The sequence below is a fragment of the Rhineura floridana genome, chromosome 8, assembly GCF_030035675.1.
Source record: "Rhineura floridana isolate rRhiFlo1 chromosome 8, rRhiFlo1.hap2, whole genome shotgun sequence".
Taxonomy (NCBI): domain Eukaryota; kingdom Metazoa; phylum Chordata; class Lepidosauria; order Squamata; family Rhineuridae; genus Rhineura; species Rhineura floridana.
The window spans coordinates 92581338-92602990 of record NC_084487.1 but is presented as its reverse complement, the minus strand read 5'-3'; the positions used below and the strand labels follow the sequence as shown (position 1 = coordinate 92602990).

Genomic DNA, 21653 nt, shown 5'->3' with positions numbered 1-21653 from the left:
AACATTGCACTGCCTGTAATGCTGTTTTAATCATTGAGTCTGCTCTGAATTCTGTTTGCTAAATAAAATCCCTGTTTTATTTCAGTTGATGTCCATCACTGTGTTAGGAGTTTCTGCCTGGATGAGGGACTACTTGAATAATGTTCTCACTTTAACTGCAGAAACAAGGTAGGCTTGCCAGGTCAGCTAAAATATGGCTATCCACATGTAGCTAGGTTTCAAAGGAGGGAAGTGTGACTGCTCAGGGGACAGGCCAGTGGTGTGGTTCTACCTTACCTTATACATGTTACAGTTATACACATGCACAACTTCTAAAAAGGGCTTTTGTGTTTTGTATAATTGATCTGAAAAACAAAAAAACCACCACTGGGATACTGGTAATATTGCTGTGGTATCAGGCCTGAGGCATACTGTGTGACAGTCGGAGAGGAGCCAGAGTGGTGCCAGGGAGTCAGAATCTAAGGACCAAGCTTGGAGTCAAGGGGCACATCAAAACATGCCCAAGTCAGGAAGACCCAGCCCGAACGGGAAGCCTTTCATTGTTCTTTCTGCTTCGGTGGGCTCAGTATGCCAACCTTGGTGGGTGGGTAGTTCTAGGCCAGAGCTTCTGTTCTACAAGATGCCCTTCAGTCCTTGTGGGTTCCTGGTTCTAACTCTAGCAGTTCTCGATTCATGTTCACATGTGCAAAGGCATAGACAAAAGCTCCTCAAATTGTTTGTAGTCACTAACGAGGCACACCTTTTTGCCACCTGCTCTATGGAAGCAAATTTTATCCCTTTTGTACTCACTGCCTGGCAAAGAAGCTTGTACAGGGCATTGCCTATGCATTTGTATGGCATCCTCTCTCTTCTGACCCATAATGCTGTTGCTGAATTTCAGCACAAGATGAAGCTGGGTATCATTTTGAAAGAGGCACTCTGCCTCTCTGCGTTGCTGGCAACTTTTAACAATGTTATTGCTGCTGTTGCAGCGCTTATCACCAGAATTAAATTTCTGGGCTTTTCTAGCAAATGTATTTATGGATGCCCTCCTTAGATCGACCTGTAAGAGTTATTCATGACAATCTGTCTGGTTCTTGTAAGCTTTATGCACTTCACCTCCTCCTTCCCTTCAGTGTGCCAACAGGATCATGTTCAGTGAGTCTGTAAGGATTTCCCAAAATTCTCAATTTTGCTTTCCAGAGAGGAAGTAATTCTTTGTGTGGTGCGCATACGAATTTCAGGAAGTGGTAGTGTTACCTCTTTAAACAACTCCATGCTCCTTCACTCTTCTCATTGTTCTTTTGATAAGAACAGTACAGGAGTTAGAGAGGATTAAGGGCTTGTTCAACAGGAGTAACTGTTTAGTGTTATAGTGTAGTGGCTTTTTAGGCAATATTCTCACAATAAGGTTCCTCTTTTGGGCTGTTCAGTCTGTGGTGTGTGCTGGCACTTTCCTGTCTTGCTTGCCCTTCTTTGATCTCTCGTTCTCTGAACATACTAGCACAAAGACGGGGATCCTGTGGCCCTCCAGATGTCATTGAACTCCAACCCCTATCAGCCTAGGACAGCCTGGCCAAGGATCAGGGATGGTGGGAGTTGTAGTCCAGCAACATCTGGAAGGCCAAAGGTTCCCTATAATTGTTCAGCATATCCTCAAAAATTCCAAATTTGAAAAAAGTAGCACCCCTATTCTCCCACCAGTGATCAATGCCTGAGTACTTTTTTCCACTGTAGTAAATTGCTATAAACTCCTCTTCACATATTTAATTTATACACTGTTTCATATTTCAGCAAAAAACTAAGGGGTTTACAATATCCTAACAAAAGGAAATAAATATAAGTACAATATTAATACTCTGTTCAAAACAAAACAATACTACTACTAATTATAATTCCACATTTTAAGTAACATTAAACAATAAATATCTCGAAGCAATGTACATAAACATACAAAACAATTAAACCACAAAAACAGATAATATATAAAGCATCAAAATACATCAAGATATGACAGTATATTTCATGATGAAAAAATGTATTACAAAAAAGAAACATATATAATAATATTCACACTACTCAACACTAATGTAAACCTACAACCCCCATATATGCAATCACTCAGCAGTCACACTCTCCTTACACCTACCACATTGTTGCATTCTCTATTAATTTACTATGTAACTTGCTCACCCCTTGCATGGATTTAAAAACCAAAGAGTTTGGTTTTGAACATCCCACAAAAATCCTATAATAGGCTCAATTCATAAGGATACTGCTGGATCAGACTGGACGTCAAGATCAGACTGGAGGTCCATCCGTTCTAATTCCAACAGTTTCTCAGACACATGGAAGCATGAAGGTGACAGCCCTCTCCTGTTGTATACTCACAATCTAGTATTCAGAGGTATACTTCCCCAAAACATGGAGGTTCCATTTATCTATCATAGTTAACTGTTGAGTGATGGATCCTCTAAAAACGTATAACCTTTCCACACCCACCCATGCACAACAGGGAGAGCACACTGGGACCTGCAATGGCAGTTTCAGAAGCAGAAGGTATAGAGCTTTTAGAAAGGCACCCTCAAATCTTCCCTGAAGAGTAAAATAGAGACATTGATTTATACAAGTTTCAGAAAGTGGGAATATCCTTAGAGCACCTATTCCAGGGCTGTTTATATCTTAGATCTTTGTATGAGATCTCATTACAGTCTAGAACAGTCTCAATTCTTTCAGGTGTATATACAGCAAAATTAATGAATTTATTTTAGAACTATTAACAGGTAAATAAATTGAATAATTAAAAGCAGGATTCAAAGGGCCTGACTATATCATAATGGACCACTCCTAGTAAGGGAATGCGTGCTGCATTCGTTGATAAGAAAGAAGACCACTGTTTTTTAAAATGAAGTGGGGTTCAATTCTATTAGTCTGATCTTGCATTTTATTTCCTTTCAGGGTAGAAGAGGCTGTTATTTCCACGTATTTTCCAGTTGTCCATCCAGTTATGATTGCCGTCTGCTGTTTCCTTATTATTGTTGGAATGCTAGGATATTGCGGAACAGTGAAAAGAAACCTTTTGCTGCTTGTATGGGTAAGTTTTTTCTTTTATTCTTTGTTGACTCATTTAATTTTTGATCCAAGAAGAGTTTTTTAAAAGTATATTAATAATTCATTGCCACTAGTCTAATACCCTAGCCTGAGATTAAGGCCCATTTCAAGTGTACAAAAAGCAAAGATTGGTGCTGTGCCGAAGTCTCTCTTCCGCTTTTCAGAAGTTTTCTTTCTCAGAATCCCGTTTAGAATTATTAAGAAAAACTGTGCTGGATCCGGCCAATGGGCCGTCTAGTCCAGCATCCTGTTCTTACAGTAGCCAGCCAGATGCCTATGGGAAACCTGCAAGCAGGATCTGAGTGCATCAGTGTTCTTCCCACTTGGGATTCCTAGCAAATGGTATTCAGAGGCACACTGCTTCCGACAGGGAAGGTGGAGCATAGCCACTGTGGCTAGTAACTATTGCTAGTCTTATCTTCCATGGATTTATTGAATCCTTTTTGAAAGCATCCAAATTGTGGTAAGCTAGCCGCAGGTAACGTCTGTGTTTTATTTTCCATTCAGCATTGAGCTTTATTTGAAGCGTGACAAGCCAGGGAGGCTAGCTACCAAGCACCTGAGAGCAATATGGTCGCTGATTTTGTTTTTAGTGGAAATCCAGATCACTGGAGAGTCCAGACCACTGGAAAGCTCATGTGTAGAATGAAAGAAAGGACACTCGCAAACACCCCTTGACCTCCCTGAAAGTAAGATATGCGTATCCCACCCATGAGGATTTCTCAGAATGTTTCTCTCCTCTTTTCAAATGCAATTTCTTTCCTCGGAAATTAGGAACATAGGTCAGCATAGGTTATGCTGAGTCAGAACAGTTGTCCATCTAGCTCAACGTGGTCTACCTACATTGTCTGGCAGTGGGATTTCAGGCAGGGCATATTCCTAGCCCTGCCCGAAGATGCCAGGGACTGAACTTGGGACTTTCTGAATGCCAGACAAATGCTCTACCACTGAGCTACATCTCAATTGGTGGAGAATGGTTAAAAAATGCGGGAGAAAGTGTTGACAGAACACTCGTTGGGACCAGTGTCAACCTGGTGAGACATCTGCTGAAGCCTGCACTCTAACAGGGCCCTTGCTGCTCAGAACCCCCCGGCCCTACACCATCTCACTGTTGCTGATTGTTCACTCGGCTGCCTCCAAGCATGAGCAGTGATGACAGCAACCTCCACTTGCTTTGCGTTTCTGGGTAGTGATGTGGATTGGGCTCAGAATGAGAGAGTAAGTGAATGGGCAGTAATGACAGCAGCAAGGAGGTGGGTCTGTATAGGAAAGGGGGCACTGAGGGTATTTCATCCCCCTGAAATCTGGACCTGACACTGTACCAAGATGCATGGGAGCTGCTTCCCTGTGGTGCATAAGTGTTACATGGTTGCTGGCTGATCTAAATGGTCTTTTGCTACCTGCATGGCAGCCTTACTCATGGAAACTACACACTGGAAGGGTTGTCCTCTGGGCCTATGTCCTGCCCAGCTCTCCAGCCTGCTTTGGAGCTTTCTGCGTTTAGACACAGTTCTGTGTGAAATAATCCTTATGGAAACAATATAGATGAAGAACTCCGGAAATGTCTAGCTTTGCTTTAATGGAATTTAAGCTGCGGTTAACAAAGCTCTGAAACGCAACCCTAACAGTATGATTAGAGATAGTGTAACTTACAACACACTTCTGCATTTGTCTGCTGTAAAGTAAGTCCTGCTGAGTTCAATGGGGCTTACACCTGAGTATACATGTGTAGATTGCGGTATAATTTCCTATTTACTTGGAAGTATGCTCCAATGTGGCGTAGTGGTTAGAGTGTTGGACTATGACCTGGGAGACTAGGGTTCGAATCCCCTCACAGCCATGAAGCTCACGGGGTGACTTTGGGCCAGTCACTGCCTTTCAGCCTCAGAGGAAGGCAATGGTAAACCCCCTCTGAATACAGCTTACCACGAAAACCCTATTCATAGGGTCGCCATAAGTTGGAATTGACTTGAAGGCAGTCCATTTCCATTATGCTCCATTGAGTTCAGTGGCACTTGCTGCCAAGTAACTGTGTATAGGGTTGCAGCCTTAGTGCAATCCAGAGTCTGGACATTATATACAAGATAAGGTTGTGTACCAGACACCATTCCACTGTAAGTTGTCCTTAAGAGAAAGATGCCTGGGAATGGGAAGGAATCTGAATTATTTGGTTCTTCCCACTGCACCCGTTTTCTAAAACAAGCTCTTAAATCACTGAAGTGTCTTGAAAATTTTAATCCAGTGTGGGGTTTTTTCCTTTTAAACTCTCAGATTAATGTTCTGTTTATTGTGTGTGTGTGTGTGTGTGTGTGTTTAAATGCACAGTGTGTTCAAATAACAAAATGATTTAAAAGTGGGGCTTAATCCTTTTTTTCTTTGTTTATTTAAACTGCCAGAGGAGCAGAAGAATCCGTTACTGCTCTTTAACACAATCTGGAAGTAAACACATGTACTGTGTGTAGAGCAATCAAAGTTCATTAAATCAAGCCTAGACAGTCCTAGAGCTCTTAACCTACAATACTTCACTCTCAGGAGCCTGAGAACCAGCTGCTGCTGGCCCAACTGATAAGCAAAAAATAAACGATCTTTTCCTAAGTATGCCACACTTCTTGACTAATTGTTAAATAAGCAGTTTACTGTTGTATTGCAGAGATGTGCAGGCGTGAGTCAATAGATCATTCATCACACTAATCAGAAAAAAAGCCCTGCAACAGCTCAACAAAACAAGCTTTTGTAAAATGAGATGAACTGAATGATAAAGAAACCTGGTGTGAAATATTAAGTCTTTTCAATCCTTCCTTTTATTTCTCATTCAGAGACTTCTCAAGGATTAAAGTGATTGAGCACCCTTTAATTTGAATACATCTTAAAGCTAAATTTACTTTTTTCAAAAGTGTTGTAAAAATATCTTAAACCCAAAAGTGTCTGTAAAGTACAGTATACTGTAGACTGATGGTCCTATATAAATAATCACATATAAAAGGTATGTCCCAACTTTCTTTTTACACTTTAGTGTGACCAAGAAACCAAACCCTAAATGGGAGTATTTTTTATTTTTAAAAAATGATACATTGTTTTTCTCTTCCACAAAGGAGTTGCTCAAAACATAAATGTGAACAGAAAAATGACAATAATCTAACAATTAAAATGCAAAGAAATAGCAGCAAAGAAAACAAAGAGCAGTGACAACAGTCAGTACGTTAAGCACCAAAAGAATAAAAAAATTGTTTTAAATGAATGTTTACAATTGCCAGAGGAACACTAAGAGGAGGATATCCTAATGTCTTGTGGCAGGAAGATACACACACTGGATGGCACCACAGAAAAAGCCCTTTTGCACGTTGCCACCCAGCCAGTGGCACATGCAAGAGCGGTGCAACAATCAATCTTAAAGAGCGGGATGATTCACATAAGATTCCCTGTGCAGAAAGGAGCAGGCTGGATTCTGAATAGATGGCGCAGAAGGCCGTCCTAATCATGACCGCATTCACACCATACATTTATTCCACTTTAAACAGTCATGGCTTCCCCCAAAATTATTCTGGGAAGTGTAAGTTTGTGAAGAGTGCTGAGAATTGTTAAGAGATCCCTGTTCCCCTCATAGGGCTACAATTCTCAGAGCTGTCTGGGAAGAGGGACTGACTGTTAAACCACTCTGGAAACTCTGTGGGGAGACTAGGACTCTTCTAATAACTCTCAGCACCCTTCACAAACTACACTTCTCAGGATTCTTTGGGATAAGCCATGACTGTTTAAAGCAGAATAATAGAGGAATAAATGTATGGTGTGAATGTGGCCCATGTCTCCGAGTGGTGGCCAGTGAGAAAGAGAGCCAGAAGAGAGTTGGGAAGAGAAAGGAAGTGTTGTTTGTAAGTTGCCCTTGGTCTTGGTAGGAGAACTGGAGTGAAGAGGGTGTGGGTGTTAAAGGATGGAAAGTGTCAGACAAGCATCTAGACCTTCCTTTAGGGGTAAAGTGAGGCTTCCAGACTTATGTCCTGTGTCTTCAAAACTGTGAAATTTCTTGGGCCTATTGCTAGCCACTTTGAGAACTCAGTATTGGGCTAACAAGCAGTATGCAAGTTTCATTTTTTTTTATTTAAATGGATTTGTTCTAACAGCACGGCAGAATGAGTATTTTTATTTCTTATTCAAATGTAGCCAATTACCGTTTTAAAATCCAGATTGCTGATAGTTTTCTTCTTGGAAAAAACAAGAGGACAACACCAAAGTGCATAATAATAATAATAATAATAATAATAATAATAATAATAATAATAATAATAATAATAATAAATTCCTTAATATGAAAAATGTTCTGATGCCCCTGAAGAAGGTCTTCACCAAAATCATTGGATACTTCACTATTGTATAAGGACATTTTCTTCTTTTATGATACGTTTTCCAGTACCATTTTGAAACTGTCTGTGTCTTCATTTATTCACAAAATCCTGTGTTGTAGTAAATTAAACCAAGTGGAGGCCTTTTGGTTTAATGCAAGATGTAAGTCTAAACTGAACTGACATGTTTAGCCTCTCTAATAGCATTGGAGCCCAGCTACAAGAAGAACATAATTTATTATCTGCAGCTGCCTGCACATGGTCACTTGACAGCATTCCAAATGGAAATATTTAAACTGAGAAGGCTTCCCCATGGTTCAGACTAAAGTTGGGTCCATCAGCATTGATTGGATACATCGATTTCAAAATCTCTTAGTTGAAACTTTGGAGAGTCTAGTTAACAGGATGTAAGCAATGCAAACGAAATCTGAATTATATCCGTGAGAATGACTACCATTACCTGCCTAGGTTGGATACTATCAGTGTGACAAATATATCTTCAAACATCTGAGGGCTCTTATGATACGTTTAAGAAGATTTATGTCTATATTATGCTAGACTTTGCCATAATTGAAATTGAAATTGAAACTTTATTTTTACCCCGCCCTTTTTCCAAACTGGAACTCAGGGCGGCTTACAAATAGAACTACATGTAGTTAAAAACATAGAAAAACATACAATTAAAATACAATTAAACTATGCACAACCTTAAAACTTAAAAATCTAAAAACAATTTAAAATAAATACAACTAATAATATAAAACAATAAAACAAGCCTTGTAAAGCCCAGTCCTAAACACCTTCTATCCCAAAAGCCTGTCAGAATAAAAAAGTCTTTACTTGCTGACGGAAGGATGGCAAGGAGGGGGCCATTCGTGCCTCCCTAGGAAGGTAGTTCCAGAACTTAGGAGCAGCCACCGAGAAGGCCCTATCTCGCATCCCCACCGATCGCACATAAAAACTCTTAAACACACCAGGATGACTATGGAGGTGTTCTCCACTTACAGACCTCAGCTTTTGGTACAAGGTGCTCAAGCTGGCAAGAGCTGTTCAGATCCTGGATAACACTGATTATCTCGACTCATTTCAATCTGGATTTCATGCCTGAGTTTCAGTAGCGACTGATCGTGTTCTGCTGCTTTTAAAGATATTTTAATCCTGGTTTTGTGTGTTATTTTTTTTGCCCTTTTAATCTGCATTTTTTATTATTTTTCCTGTTCTTACAGTTAAATTCTTGTCTTTATATTGTTACTCGCTTGTTCACAAATTGAACAGTGAACCCCAAAATCTTGAATACATTGAACAGTCCAATTCTATGGGTTCCCTGCAAAAGGCTGATGCTCCACCACATCAGCATAAGCATATCTACATCCTCTGCCCTAGCCAATGTCCTGTGGTTTGAAGTGCATTCAGCATGCTCTACATTCACTATTCTTTATGTTCTCCTTTTATTGTTTGTTGGTATCAATGAGGTCTGTGGCAGTGCCACTTCTAGTGTTGCATTGTACTTAAATGACTGCTGTACCCCTGACCAAAGGGTGTGTGCATTGCTCCTGATGCTGTGCCTGTGGACATGTTGTTCTTATAAGGGGTTTAGACAAATTCATGGAAGTTAACCTTATCAATGACTACTAGTCATGATGGCTGTGTACTACTAACAGTACTGAAAACCCCTGAGTACCAATTGCAGAGATTCACTAGGGAGGAGAGTGCTGTTGCGCTCATGTCCTGTGTGCGAGCTTCCCAGAAGCATCTGGCTGGACACTGTGAGAACAGCATGCTGAACTGATGGCCCTTTGATCTGATCTAGCAGGGCTCTTCTCATCTTTTTATGTTCTTATTGTGCTTAATGTTAGGGTTACATTCTGAAAGTGGTTTACTGTACAGTATAATCACCTTTCTATTCTTTGATCTGTGAACTGTAAAGCTTGAGGGAACATCAGCCTAAGTTTTGAAAACTTGTGTACTGTCTTCCCTCCTTTCAGGAAGAAACGGCCTGTCACTCCCCCTCCCCACAATTTGAAGACACATTTTTGAGGTTGCACGCCTGGCTGTCTTTGTCTCCTATCTAGTATCACTTTAAGCCAGCAGCTCTCTTAAGGCAACAAGGCAAATTCCATTTTCCTTTCTAGCTTAACCAGCTATAACATGGTTGGACAAATGGCTAATTGCATGCCTAGCCTAGCCTGAATAGTGACTGAGAATGCTATCTTATATGCTGCATTTGGCTTTCTGCAACTAAGTGGCTAAGCAAGAGAGGCGATCTTTTCTAAAGAAGCCATGCAATACAATAAATAGCTCCAATGGGGATTTTTGTACTTTGTGATTTGGACTTCCAATGATGTAGATTTTGAGGGCACATTTAAAATATCTCATTGAGTAAAGATAGTATTTTTCCCCACTGAACTGACTCTCTGACATGATGAACCACAAGTGCTTGGTCCATTGAATGATTCTTCTAGCATAAATCTCATTCAGTTCAAGAGGGGAGTGTGTCAGACAAGTACACTGGAATAAGATTTAAATTGCTGGCCGTATGAGAAAACAAATTCCTCATTTCCATGATACTAAGCTTCCTGAACAATTGTGAATTAACTCCACTGTTGCTGTGGAAATAAAGCTATTGCAACAAACCAATTTATAGTTCTCTTTTTCAAAAAGCAGGCCTAAAAATAAAAACCAATAGGACTAGGTAGATAATGGTGGTCATTCTCCCTTTACAGGAGCAATAGATCTGTCTTTTATATTGCTTATTCCCTCTTAACTAGACTTTCTAGTGTTTTAGCTAATAGAATTGCAGCCAGCAATTCCAGTAAGAGATGACTTAAGAAGCAGCAAAGGATAAAAGATGCTGTCAGTTTTGGCGTAGGTCAGGCTTCAAGGAATTGTTAACCTTTCGTTTAATTTAATGAGACTTTGAGCACAGATCACTTCTCAGTTTGACTCATTGCCAAATAATCTAGTTTCCTGTTTAGCAAATGCTGTATAGTATATACAGAGATTCTGGTTCTTAAATATGTAGTTTTATATTAGGTGGCTGTAGCATTCTAGCTGGAGGAAAAAACTTGCTAGTCATATGCTGTAAAGTAAGACATTCACAAGAAGAATTTCATTATTGATTTTCTTCAGTGATCTGATGCATCTGAAATGTCTTTTATTTTTTGTAGCCTTAGGGGTCCTTTCTCATCAAACCACTGAAAGTGCCTAAGAGTCTCTCTTATTCTTAAACAAAATGAAAAAATTCCCGCTTCTCCTCTTCCATATAATTTACACCTCTGCAAAATCTCTCTGGGTACTCACTTTCAGCTTGACGTCAAAAGCACCTGGGTGCCTGATATCTTTTTCTAAAAAGCTAGCAGTGCAATCCCTTGCATGCCTACTTGGAAATTAGTCTCATTGTTTTCAATGTGTATGTGTAGGTATGTGTAGGATTGTTGCCTTAAAGACACTTCAAAGGTCCAGGGAGAGATGTGGTATAGTAATCTCACGACTAGATGGGCAAAGTTCCAGGCAGCACTTCTGTCCCTCTCATAAAGGGCGGGATATCAATCAATCAATCAGTCAATCAATCAATAAAATAATTCCATCCAGGCACTGACCAGACCTGACCCTGCTTAGCTTCAGCAGGGTGTTGGCCTCATGTGCCTTCAGACTATAGCCTGGGACTTTGAAAAGCTTTCGTTTTTCTTCTCAGAGGTCAAGGTAGCATAGGAGTGGGGTTTGCATGGTTAGATGAGGAATGGCCACCTTTTCCAACCTGGAGGAGAGGGGAGAGCAGATCCTCCCTTGGGAGTTAGCATCCCAGCCGTGACATCACTGCAGCCAGACTGGCTCCATAAGTTGAAAAAAGGTGGCTTCTCCCTTTGCACGGGGTCCACACTGAGCTGGAAGTGAGACATCACCTGCTTGTGGGCACAGAGCAAGGGACTCAAGTGCCATGGGTGCCCTTTGTAAATTGGCAGGATGTCCCAGAGGCCTCTGCATTATTGCAAAGGCATCTGTTTCATCTCTATGACAACTGTTCACTTTCTGCGTGTGAAGTAGCCCCTTGCCCAGTGAGGAGTCACTTTTTATTTATTTATTGTTTATTTATTATTTGATTTATATCCTGCCGTTCCTCCCAGTAGGAGCCCAGGGCACTTTGACTCACCTGGTTCCCAGTGCAAAGTGATGGCATTGAGACCTGACTCCTTTCCAGTCTGGGAGGGTGGAAATAAGAGGGGGTACAAATTATAAAGGGTGTGACCAGGTGTGGCTCACAGGCCAGACCATCCCTTGATTAGAAGTATTTCTCTCTGTATGAATTTGCAGTGAGAGATGCTTAAGCTAAATACCAGGAGTGGCTAACACAGTGGGGCGGAGCCACAGCAGTAGCCTCCCAGCAGTGGAGTTGCTGTTGCTTACCAAGAGGTAGAGGAGCAAAGCAGCAGCATGGGTGGGGCTGCACAGACACACTGGTAGGAGTGTTTAGCCGGTGCGTCAATGCAGGCCACACTTCATTCCCTTGCCCCTACTCCTATTGTTAAGCAGCAGTGACTCTGTTGACAGGAGGCTATTGCTGATGCTTGGCCCCACTGGTGAATTGCTTGTGACAATGGCCTAACAAATTATGTGGATACTAGCAGAGGTAACATACAGTTCCAGCCCACCCCTCCCTTGTCATTGTCATCTTTCTTGACTATAGGTGATCTGGGCTTCTTTAGATCTCTTATTCCCCTCTCTCAAGCAAATTCTCTGTAGGCTAGTGTAGCGTACCACAGTGTAGGGTACCACGGGGTGGGCTGCATGTAGTCCACAGTTCACCACTGGAGCACTGGCCAGTTTCTGGTGGACCATCTAGCACTTGCTGGGTGGAAAAGAGCAAGAGGTGGTTGTTTTGGTTTCTCATCTTAGGCTTAGTTATCGACTGAGTTAACAGTAAGGTATGGGAACAGGAAAAATCACAGGAAAGTTGCATATATTAAATGTTTTATAACTTCCAGAGCTATGTCAGTCTGTTGCAGAAACGCCAACATAGAGTTGCATTCAGTGGTAGTCATATTCAGAGTAGACCCATTGAAATTAATGGATATGATTAACTGAAGTCCATTCATTGGGTCTGCTCTGAGCAAAACTTAGTTGGATACAACCCATTGAGTGTTAAAGTGTCTTTAAAAGACTGAGAAATTTATTATGGCACACTCATTATGGTCGAGAATCATCAGAATCAATTGTTAATGCCACCTAAAGAGAAGACCATAGTTTCTGACTGTTAATTTTAGCTCTTTTCCCAGTTCCAGATACAGTAGGGCCCCGCTAATACGGCAGGTTAGGGACCAGGCCCCCACCATAAAGCAGAAATTGCCGTAAAGCGGAACCCATTGACTATATGGGCCGCGTCGCGCGAAAATGATGCAAAAATGTTGCAAAACGCCATAAAAGCGCAAAATCGGCTTTAAAACGGGGAATTTCCCCGAATTGAAAGCCGCAAAACGGAACATCGGTAAGCGGGGCCCTACTGTATGTGGGTCTGTGTTGTAGTTCATCAATGGTTTGGAAAATGTGTTCTTCACATGCTTAGAGGCACTCTTTATTGCTATTCCACAAGCTACAGGGCCAAGGCTTGGCTCAGATTAAACCCTGAATATGCCAGATGGTTTAAAGTCATTACCACAAATGTCTTCTGTCTCTTGAAATTCTTTTATCATCTTGGTTAGCCAATAAAAACAAATTGATATGTCATTAACAAAAATACAACTGTAAAGATTTTGCTGGTCGATTTTTATTTTTAAGTAAGAAAATAGGTTTTTGTTACAGATGACCGAAGCATATGGGCCAGAATTATTGCTTTCCAGTCGATTTGTATCTATATAACAAAGAAAATCTGTTAGGAATATATCTCAGAGCTGACGGCACAAATCTTTTTACTAATAGCCTTTATCGGAAAAATGGCAGAGAAATAAATACTATTTGGCAGATAAGCACTGGAAGGCCCTTACTGAAGAGCCAAAAGATTTGTATTTTAACATTTGCTTAACACAGTCACAGTACAATGAATCTATAAATTGGCTTGTCCCATTCTACGTAAGCCAAACCAAAATGTGTAGTATCTTAGTTTAACAATAATTAAGCTCCCTTTATGACTGAATAAAGTTGTACAGATAGAGCAAGATATTTCATAGCAACAGATAAGATCCAGAGGTTTGTATGTCTTGGTAGCAGAAAATGAATGCTAGCATACATGACTTTGTAGGTGAACTGGTGTTCTGTGCCATTTTAACTTCTTGAATCCATTTTCTTTTTACATATGGATATAGTCATTTCAGTTGGTATGGTGATAAGGATGGTAACCCCTCCACCACCATGGACTGAATTTGACCCTCTGAAGTAGCACATCTACCATAACTGCATATATGGCACGCTAGATGAAAAGATGCAGTTGCAATATGAAGGACTCGATCAGGAGCTCGGCATGTATTGTGGGAAGGCTCCTTCTACTGAAAGAACCTACCTCAGAGGAATTCCAGCAATAGCCTTTTGTGCAACATCAGTATCTACAATTGAAGCGGGGTGGGGCGGGGGGAATGCCCTAATGTTAATCAGGAATACTTGCATGCGCACACACTCCCTAATAGGCTTTCTTTTGCTGCTTTTGTCATTAACAGTCACACCACAAGTGCATAAGTCCATTCTTTTTACACTCAGCCCTGGGCCTCCAAACTATCTTTTGGGATTGGCCTCCTTGTGTTGGCTGTTCTTGGATGCATCTTAAGTCTTCTTTTTCCACATGATGGAAAAGTCCAAATGCTGCTGTTTATTTTTATGGCACATAAGACATAAAGGTAGGAAGCAAACAAATGGAATCTGCTACCCAAAGCAACACCAGCATGTTGCTTTGTTGTTAAGGCTGACCCTGGTCTCTCTCGCCTCTTTGCAGTCACTTTTCTCAAGAGATTTGACCTTTAATCTTCCTTTTGCTTCCAAGGCCTTCCTGGCCTCTTACTTGAGCCTTGAGAAGAAAGTGATTATTGTTTGTGTGCTATTGGCATAATAAAAAGTTGCAGATCTCTTTAGTCAGGTATGTTCAAGAGGCTTTCTCCAAATTGCAAGATCTAGAAATGCCCCCCTTTAAAAAGAAAAGAAAAGAGAATTTGATTCTGAAGATTTTAACTCTTTTGACTAGACAGCTCGTGGTTACCCAAATAAACCGATTGACAGGAGTCTTGGGACAGACAAAAGGAAGTACTACTTTGAACAATGTGTCATTAACATAGGAAATTCACTGCTGCAAGATGTGATGACCAGTTGCTGACAAGGGCCTTAAAAGAGAATTAGACAAATTCATATCAGTAGTTGCTAGTTGTGAGGGCTAGATGGAGCCTCTAGGGTTGGAAGCAGCATGCCTCTGAATGCAAACTGCTAGGGAGCAACAATAACAGAGGACTATTGCCCTCATGTCCTGCTTGTGGGCTTCCCTGTGTAAAATAGATGGGGTTGTATTCATCATAGCACTAGGGCGAACATTCCTTCAGTGCAAGGATTTTTCTTTGCGCAACTGAACTTTCTTCCCCCCTGCACCCCCGTAACCCTCCAAAGCAGATTTGGGGATGTTGTGGCACACATGAGGGGAGATGGGGAGAAATCCCCATGTGCCAGTGTTAATCCATGTGCTAGCACAACAAAATTAGTTGAATACCTCCTTTGGTCTGATCCATCGGGGCTTGTGTGTTTATAGAGTATGTCGTAGTCACTCAGGTAGCTTTTGGTTTAACAGCGCAGTTTTGTGATAGTTTGCAGTGGACAGTTGTCAGATACGACACTCCCAAACGCCAGGCCATCCTATTCATTGGGATTGTCCATTGATCTACACTGTAGATGAGGAACATTCGCATGGGCCAGCAGTGATTAGTGAAGCCTGTCCATAGCGACAAACAGGATCAGTTTTTACCACATCATTCTGGCTCCTAGCAGTGCAGTTCTTACACACTTTCTTTTAGCAGAGGAAGTGAGGTGGAACATTTTCCCCTAATACGTATGATGGGCAATCACCTGGAATACTTAGGCACCTACACTTTTTTGGTGTATGTATGGGAGGGTGCCTGGCGTAAAGGAATGCAGTCACGACATAAGTACAGAATTAACAGTCCATCAGCTGCTCCATTACCTTGTACAAATATTGACACTGGACTTTGATTATTTGGTAAATGGAAGCATTTTTTATATTTATACACACACACACACAATCTGTATGAGCAGAAAAATATAAACAACGGACAGAGATTTAGCATTAAGGTCTGCAGAGAACCAGGCTTGACAGAGACTGGGATTCATCACTTCTGGATTACAGACGTTTCATCAGCTTTTTTGTTTCTCAGGGTGGACAATGCTGAATGTTTTGGCAAGGCAAGAGTCTACTGTTTTGAATTGCTTTCAAAATGTATAGCAGTGACATTTAAAATCTTATGGATGCTTTCTTTGCAGTCTCTTACTCTCTGCAGATTCTAAAATATTGGTAAGTATTTAAATTTCAGTTCGGAATAAAATAAGTACAGTACTTCCATCATATGTTGAGAGAAAGAGAGTGTGTCTTTGTGCATTCGGTTTTAATATTACTTACTTTTGCCACTCGTCATATTTAGCTTTGAAAATCAAACACTGACAACTTTCTCAGGGAAAAGGATGCATAAGGGGCATTTTTGTTATCAGCTTTTAGACTGAAATTATATTATTGAAAGCTTTAAAAAAGTTAAATAGCAGCCAGCCAGTTTTATACCATTACCATTGTAAGCACAACTCTGGCTCAGCGCTGGTATAATATTAAGCGTTAACTATGGTTTGTTGTGTTAGACATACTTTAGCTCAGAGGTCTGCAAACTTTTGGACTAGAGGGCGCATTTTAAATTTTGAGAGAATCTTGGGGTCATCAGTCACAAAATTGCTATCATGGGGGTGTAGCACAACACAAAATTGCTGCTATGGCGGGCATGGCATTTGCATGGGACCATGGTTTCTTCATCAGCATTCTTGCTCAAAAAATACATCTTTCCTCTTATTCCCTGAGTACTTTATTTTTGAAATACTGTGATATTCCACTTGTATTCTATCATGTGGGAATAAACTTATACACCCATGAAATAATTCCCAAAATAAGGGAATTATTTAGTTCAATCCTGATTTCCCTGAAATCAATATCTACATTTCCATGTGTTGACAAGAAATCACCCTTTCACTTTGATCCTATCGATCATAGAGAGTATTTATTTTTAAGGACCTGGTGGCATTCATTCCATTTCTAAAATAGTTTGTTTTCCAAGTCAGGAGAACTTTTTTGGCATGCAAACGGAAAGTTGAGTTTGCAAGGATTTTGAGATGGGTAGCCTAAAGGAAGCTTGCCTTGAGGATTTCATTTTGCCATTATTCTCAGCCTGGCTGCTGTTGCAAGATTTAATCAAGACTTTTAAAAGAACATCTTCCAGATTGATCTTTGGGCTGTGCCCCATCATGCTTTGTTAGGTTTTGACTATGATCCGAGCAACGATAACGTTTGGTTACAAAAGTAGGAAATTTTACTGAACTTTTTTCTTTCAAGTTTCCTTTTCAGATTGAACATTCTGTTGGTAGTCAACATGATGGTTCCTAGGGTACAGGCAGATGTCTGGATTGTTTGTTTCCCAAAAGAAAGCTGGTAGCCAGTGGGAAATGCTGCACATAACTGTCTTAGAATTTTTTTGGCATTTGTTTTGCATGCCAGCTATGCCAGCCTTCTGAGTTTCCCTGGATGTTTCTTTCTGCAGCTGCTCACCCTTGGAATCTGCCCTTTTGCCTTCTGTCTTTTCTGACTTTGCTTGAGGGATTGGTTGATAACCTTATGCATCTCATGGTCTCCTGTCTTTGGAATCTTATTTTACTGATTTTTTGGAAGCACGGGGGATGGAAGGACCCATAACAAAATGTTGCCGTGTGGAGTGCTACTGTAGAGGATTCCAGCCAATCAGCCATGCCCTTTTCTGTTCCTCCCTCCCTTCCCAGTTTTTCTTCTTTTCCCCATTTTGTGTTCCCTGACCATGTTCAGATGGGGAAAGAACTGAGCATGCTCAATGGGCACAGAATGGGGAAAAGAAGGAAAACTAGGAGAGGGAAACGTGGCCTCTCTCCCCCCCCCCGATGTGTCTGTGTGGCACACACTAATTTCTTACAAGCTCTATTTATTATTTATTTTAGAAAATACCACTTATAGAACAATGATTAAACATGTGATAGCAAAAGCTCTTTTGGATTAGAAATGAGGCAAGTGCATAGAAGTACTAATTTAATTACATGGATTTAGCTCTTGTCATTTGTAATAACCTGTCCTGTACATTGTATGTTCCTGTTATTGCAGATGGAAGAATGACGCACGCAGACCACCCATAATGATACAACAGGTGCCATATCTGTCTCACCTGTACTCAGATCCATATATTGAAATGAGTTTGGGAGTGAGATCTATTTCTGCTTTATTAGAGGATGTTCAGAATCAGACTTGCAGCAGTTATTTCACCCAAAGTATCTGAATGGTTCATCTTTCCCCCTTTCATTTAGGAAGATTGAATAATTTGACCTCTTAAGCATGTGAAATGCTGCCAGCACTAACGGAATTCCAAACTTGTGCGCTTATAACAAAAACTCCCCAACGTGGAGAGCCCGTGTGGTATAATGATTAGAGTGTCGGACTAGGACCTGGGAGACCAGGGTTCAAATCCCTGTATGGCCAGGAAGCTCAGTGGGTGACTTTGGGCCAGTCACTGCGTCTCAGCCTCATCTATCTCACAGGGTTTTTGTGAGGATAAAATTGGGAGAGAAGATCCATGTTTGTATGCCACCTTGAGCTCCTTGGAGAAAAGGTGGGACATAAATGTAATAATAAATAAACGTGGAACAAGTCCTGGAAACTTTAATCGCATGTGGCTGTTTAACAAAGCAAAGGCATTTTGGTCTCAAAATAGAAAGAATATAAAAAATACAAAAAAACTCGAGATCCTGTTTTATTTTTATTTACCAATACCAATACTCTTTATTTTATTTATTTACGTTTATCTCCCATTTTTTATCCATCATGGAACTCAACGTTGCATACATGTGGTTTCCATGCAGTCACTCATCCAGGCACTAATTTGGCCCAGACATACTTAGCTTCACCAAGGTGGAAGCTCCATGCGTCGTCAGACCATGCTCTGTATGTTTGTTAACAGCAAGGTTGTGTCATTGATATTGGGCAATGCCACTCTGTCGTTCTTGGCGTGGTAGCATCCATCCCCCCATCACAGAGGAGGGCTTGTGAGGCTTTCTCCTGATGGCCGCGGGGGAGGGCTTGGAAGCACCTTTGGTGCCAATCGGAGGTAGCTGGGTGTCTTCAGTAAAGGGAGACTTCTCAAATCCTCCCCTTGTAAGAAAATGGAAAGTGGAAACATACAAATAGGCAGTTATGACAAAAGCTGATAAGCTCAGTGGCAGAGCATCTGCTTTGCATGGAGAAGGTCCCAGGCTCAATACCTGGCATCTCCAGGTAAGGGCTGGGACAGACCCCAGTCTGAAAACCCAGAGAGCCACTGCCAGTCAGTGTAGGCAGTACTGAGCTAGATGGACCATGGTCTGACTTTGTATAAGGCAGCTTCCTGTGTTCCTGTGAATGAATGAAGGAAGGCAAAAACAGACTACATTTCAACAGAATTCGCCAATGTTCATGGAATACTGGCATAACAAAGCACGTCTTCACAAGATCCAAAATAGTTGTTTGGGCTTATATAAATGTATATCACATTATAAATATAATAATTTTCATTTTTCTTTTTAAATACATTTTTAAAATTGAAGCTGAATACAAATTATAGTAACACCTCTCCCCCACACACAAACACATTGAACTTTTTAAGGAGAGATACAGATGGATATTAACCAAATGGTAACTTACAACAGTGTACAGTAGGGCCCCACATATATGGCAAGTTAGGTTCCAGACCCCCGCCAAAAAGTGAAAACTGCTGAAGGGGATCAGCTGTAACGTGGGGGTCTGGAACTTAACTCGCTGATCGCACCAGAGGAGGAGAAGATCAGATCTTCCCCTCCTCCGGCGCCATCAGCTCGAGTGGGGGAGTCTGATCGCACCAGAAGAGAAGATCAGCTGTAGCACACTACAGCTGATCTTCCCCTCCTCCAGCAAAATCAGCTGGAGTGCAGGGAACTCCAGCCTCCCCTCCAGCTGATCGCCCCACTGGCGCCGTATTAATGGAACACCGAAAACGGGCCCCTATTGCATATGTAATCATTTCATAAGCTTTATTGTCTGGGTGGATGCGGACAGCTATTTCCATACATTCTACCACAGATTTTACTACATATCTGCATGGAATTTGTGGTTAAATCCTCTTTAATGCATGGCCGAATGAGATAGAGAAATGACCTCACCAGGGTGTGAGTGATCATACCAGGGCAATTTTGGCCATTTGTATGGCTCTCTGTATAATCCTGCAAAGTGGCAAGGGCACTTTTATCATTGATTGAATCCTAGATATTTGATAACAGTTGCTTCTCTATCCAGCCTTTGTAACAAAACAATATTACGCAGTCTTAGGGTCTGTTGGAGAATTACACTATTTTCTCTCTGGCAATAGGCAAATGGTTTTAAATATGAAATAATTTTGTCTGAACAGTGTGAATGAAGCCCCCTTGTTATCTGTGAGAAATTGAGCATGTCTCTTGGCCTGTCAAGTGATGTGGAATGCCTTCCCAGTGGGAATTCTGCCAAACATCCTCACTTCTTTGCAGATGTCTTTTGAAAGCTTTCTTGTGTCGACATGCCTTTTCAGTTGAATGACTTATGAGGGTGGCCACTTCCTTATGACATTTCCCCTTGTATATTGTTTGCATGTGTATTATGATTTTATATTTGCCTACACTGCTTAAATGTTTTATGTACAACCTAGTGGTGGATACATATTTTTATAACTATATTAAAAGTTTCAGAATTACTATGGGTGTTTTTTGTGTGTGTGTAAAAAAAGGATTGATACAGTGATTCCCAGAACAATGTCGGACAATTCACTTGTACTTTCTCTTGTTGGCCTGCAATGTGAGAGTTACTCATCTATTCCTGACATCCCCCTACCCCCATCCCACACATCTTCTCTCTTCTGTTTCTTGGTCCAGCAGCTCTCAGTACAATTCATCTGTCAGCACTTGTTTGCAAGAATCATGTTTTAACTGCTTATTGCAAACATTGTGCTATTTCCTCTCTTATGTGTGGCTGCACAAAAGGGCATGTTGCATTTATCCCTGTAGCATAAACGTCCAGCTCCCCTCAGGCATTTAACAGTAGTTAAAAGCTTATCTGTGCAGTTACTCAAGAAGCTTTCTGAAAACCTGTTTTGAGGCAGAAAACCGCCTAAATGAAAGATCTTGTCTTCTGTGTTGCTTCAGCTGTGAAACATTTAACAGCATTCAGGAAAAGGAAATGTTGGAGTCAAACCAATACTGTATATTGAATGCAGGAGAAGTGGCTGAATGGTTGCATGTGAAGCATTTTATATTTCCCTGCCTGCAGTACTTGCATCGTTGCCTGAAATATGATTGCACAGTCAATCCATATGGTATACTCTACGCATGTTCATTACTCATTAGGGCGGTGAAAGGGAATAAATCCATGACCGCAGAAGATGCATCCTGGCAAATGCTTAATTAGTTTTCCAGCAATGTTGTAACTTTGACAGAAAAGAGAAAATAGGAAATGTTTTCACCAAGGAAAAGACCCATAAAATACTTATTATTTATTTATTTATTTATTAATAATCTTTATTAGTCGCTTTTTTCAAAATGAAACTTACCAAAAAAACCTCAAAAGCATATACAGAATAAAGATAACAGTACAAAAGCATACCAAGCAAAGCTCAATACAATAAATAGAACAATACGATAAAAATCGCAACACACAATGCAACTCAAATATAGGTTTTCTGCTACCCCCTTCTGTCCCCAAAACTCAGAACCTACTAGTTCAGCCATCGTAGCCAAGAAACCCCCTCTGGCTTAGGCTACAGGAAGCCCCACTTCAGGTATGTTTGGTGGCAGAAGCCACCTCAGAAACAAACTGGGCGATGCGGCATTGGAGATGGAGGCAGGGCACCTCCGTGTGCCAAGCAGGGGGTCTCTGCGGATTTAGGAAGGCCATGGGGCAACCCAGCAGGCGGCCCCCACCTATGTGGGTCCAGAGGT

General features: G+C 41.1%; 1 protein-coding gene across 10 annotated transcripts in view; it reads left to right on the top strand.

Annotated features, from left to right (window-relative positions):
• The window catches only part of TSPAN12 (tetraspanin 12), a 92691-nt gene that overhangs the window by 32987 nt on the left and 38051 nt on the right, over positions 1 to 21653 (top strand). For 9 of the 10 annotated variants that reach the window (XM_061640083.1, XM_061640089.1, XM_061640086.1 and 6 more), the window contains 2 exons: positions 86 to 168; positions 2938 to 3073. In XM_061640083.1, coding sequence (XP_061496067.1) covers positions 86 to 168; positions 2938 to 3073 — 219 coding nt within the window. The remainder of the gene's footprint in view (positions 1 to 85; positions 169 to 2937; positions 3074 to 21653) is intronic. The other variant, XM_061640090.1, reaches the window with a different exon arrangement.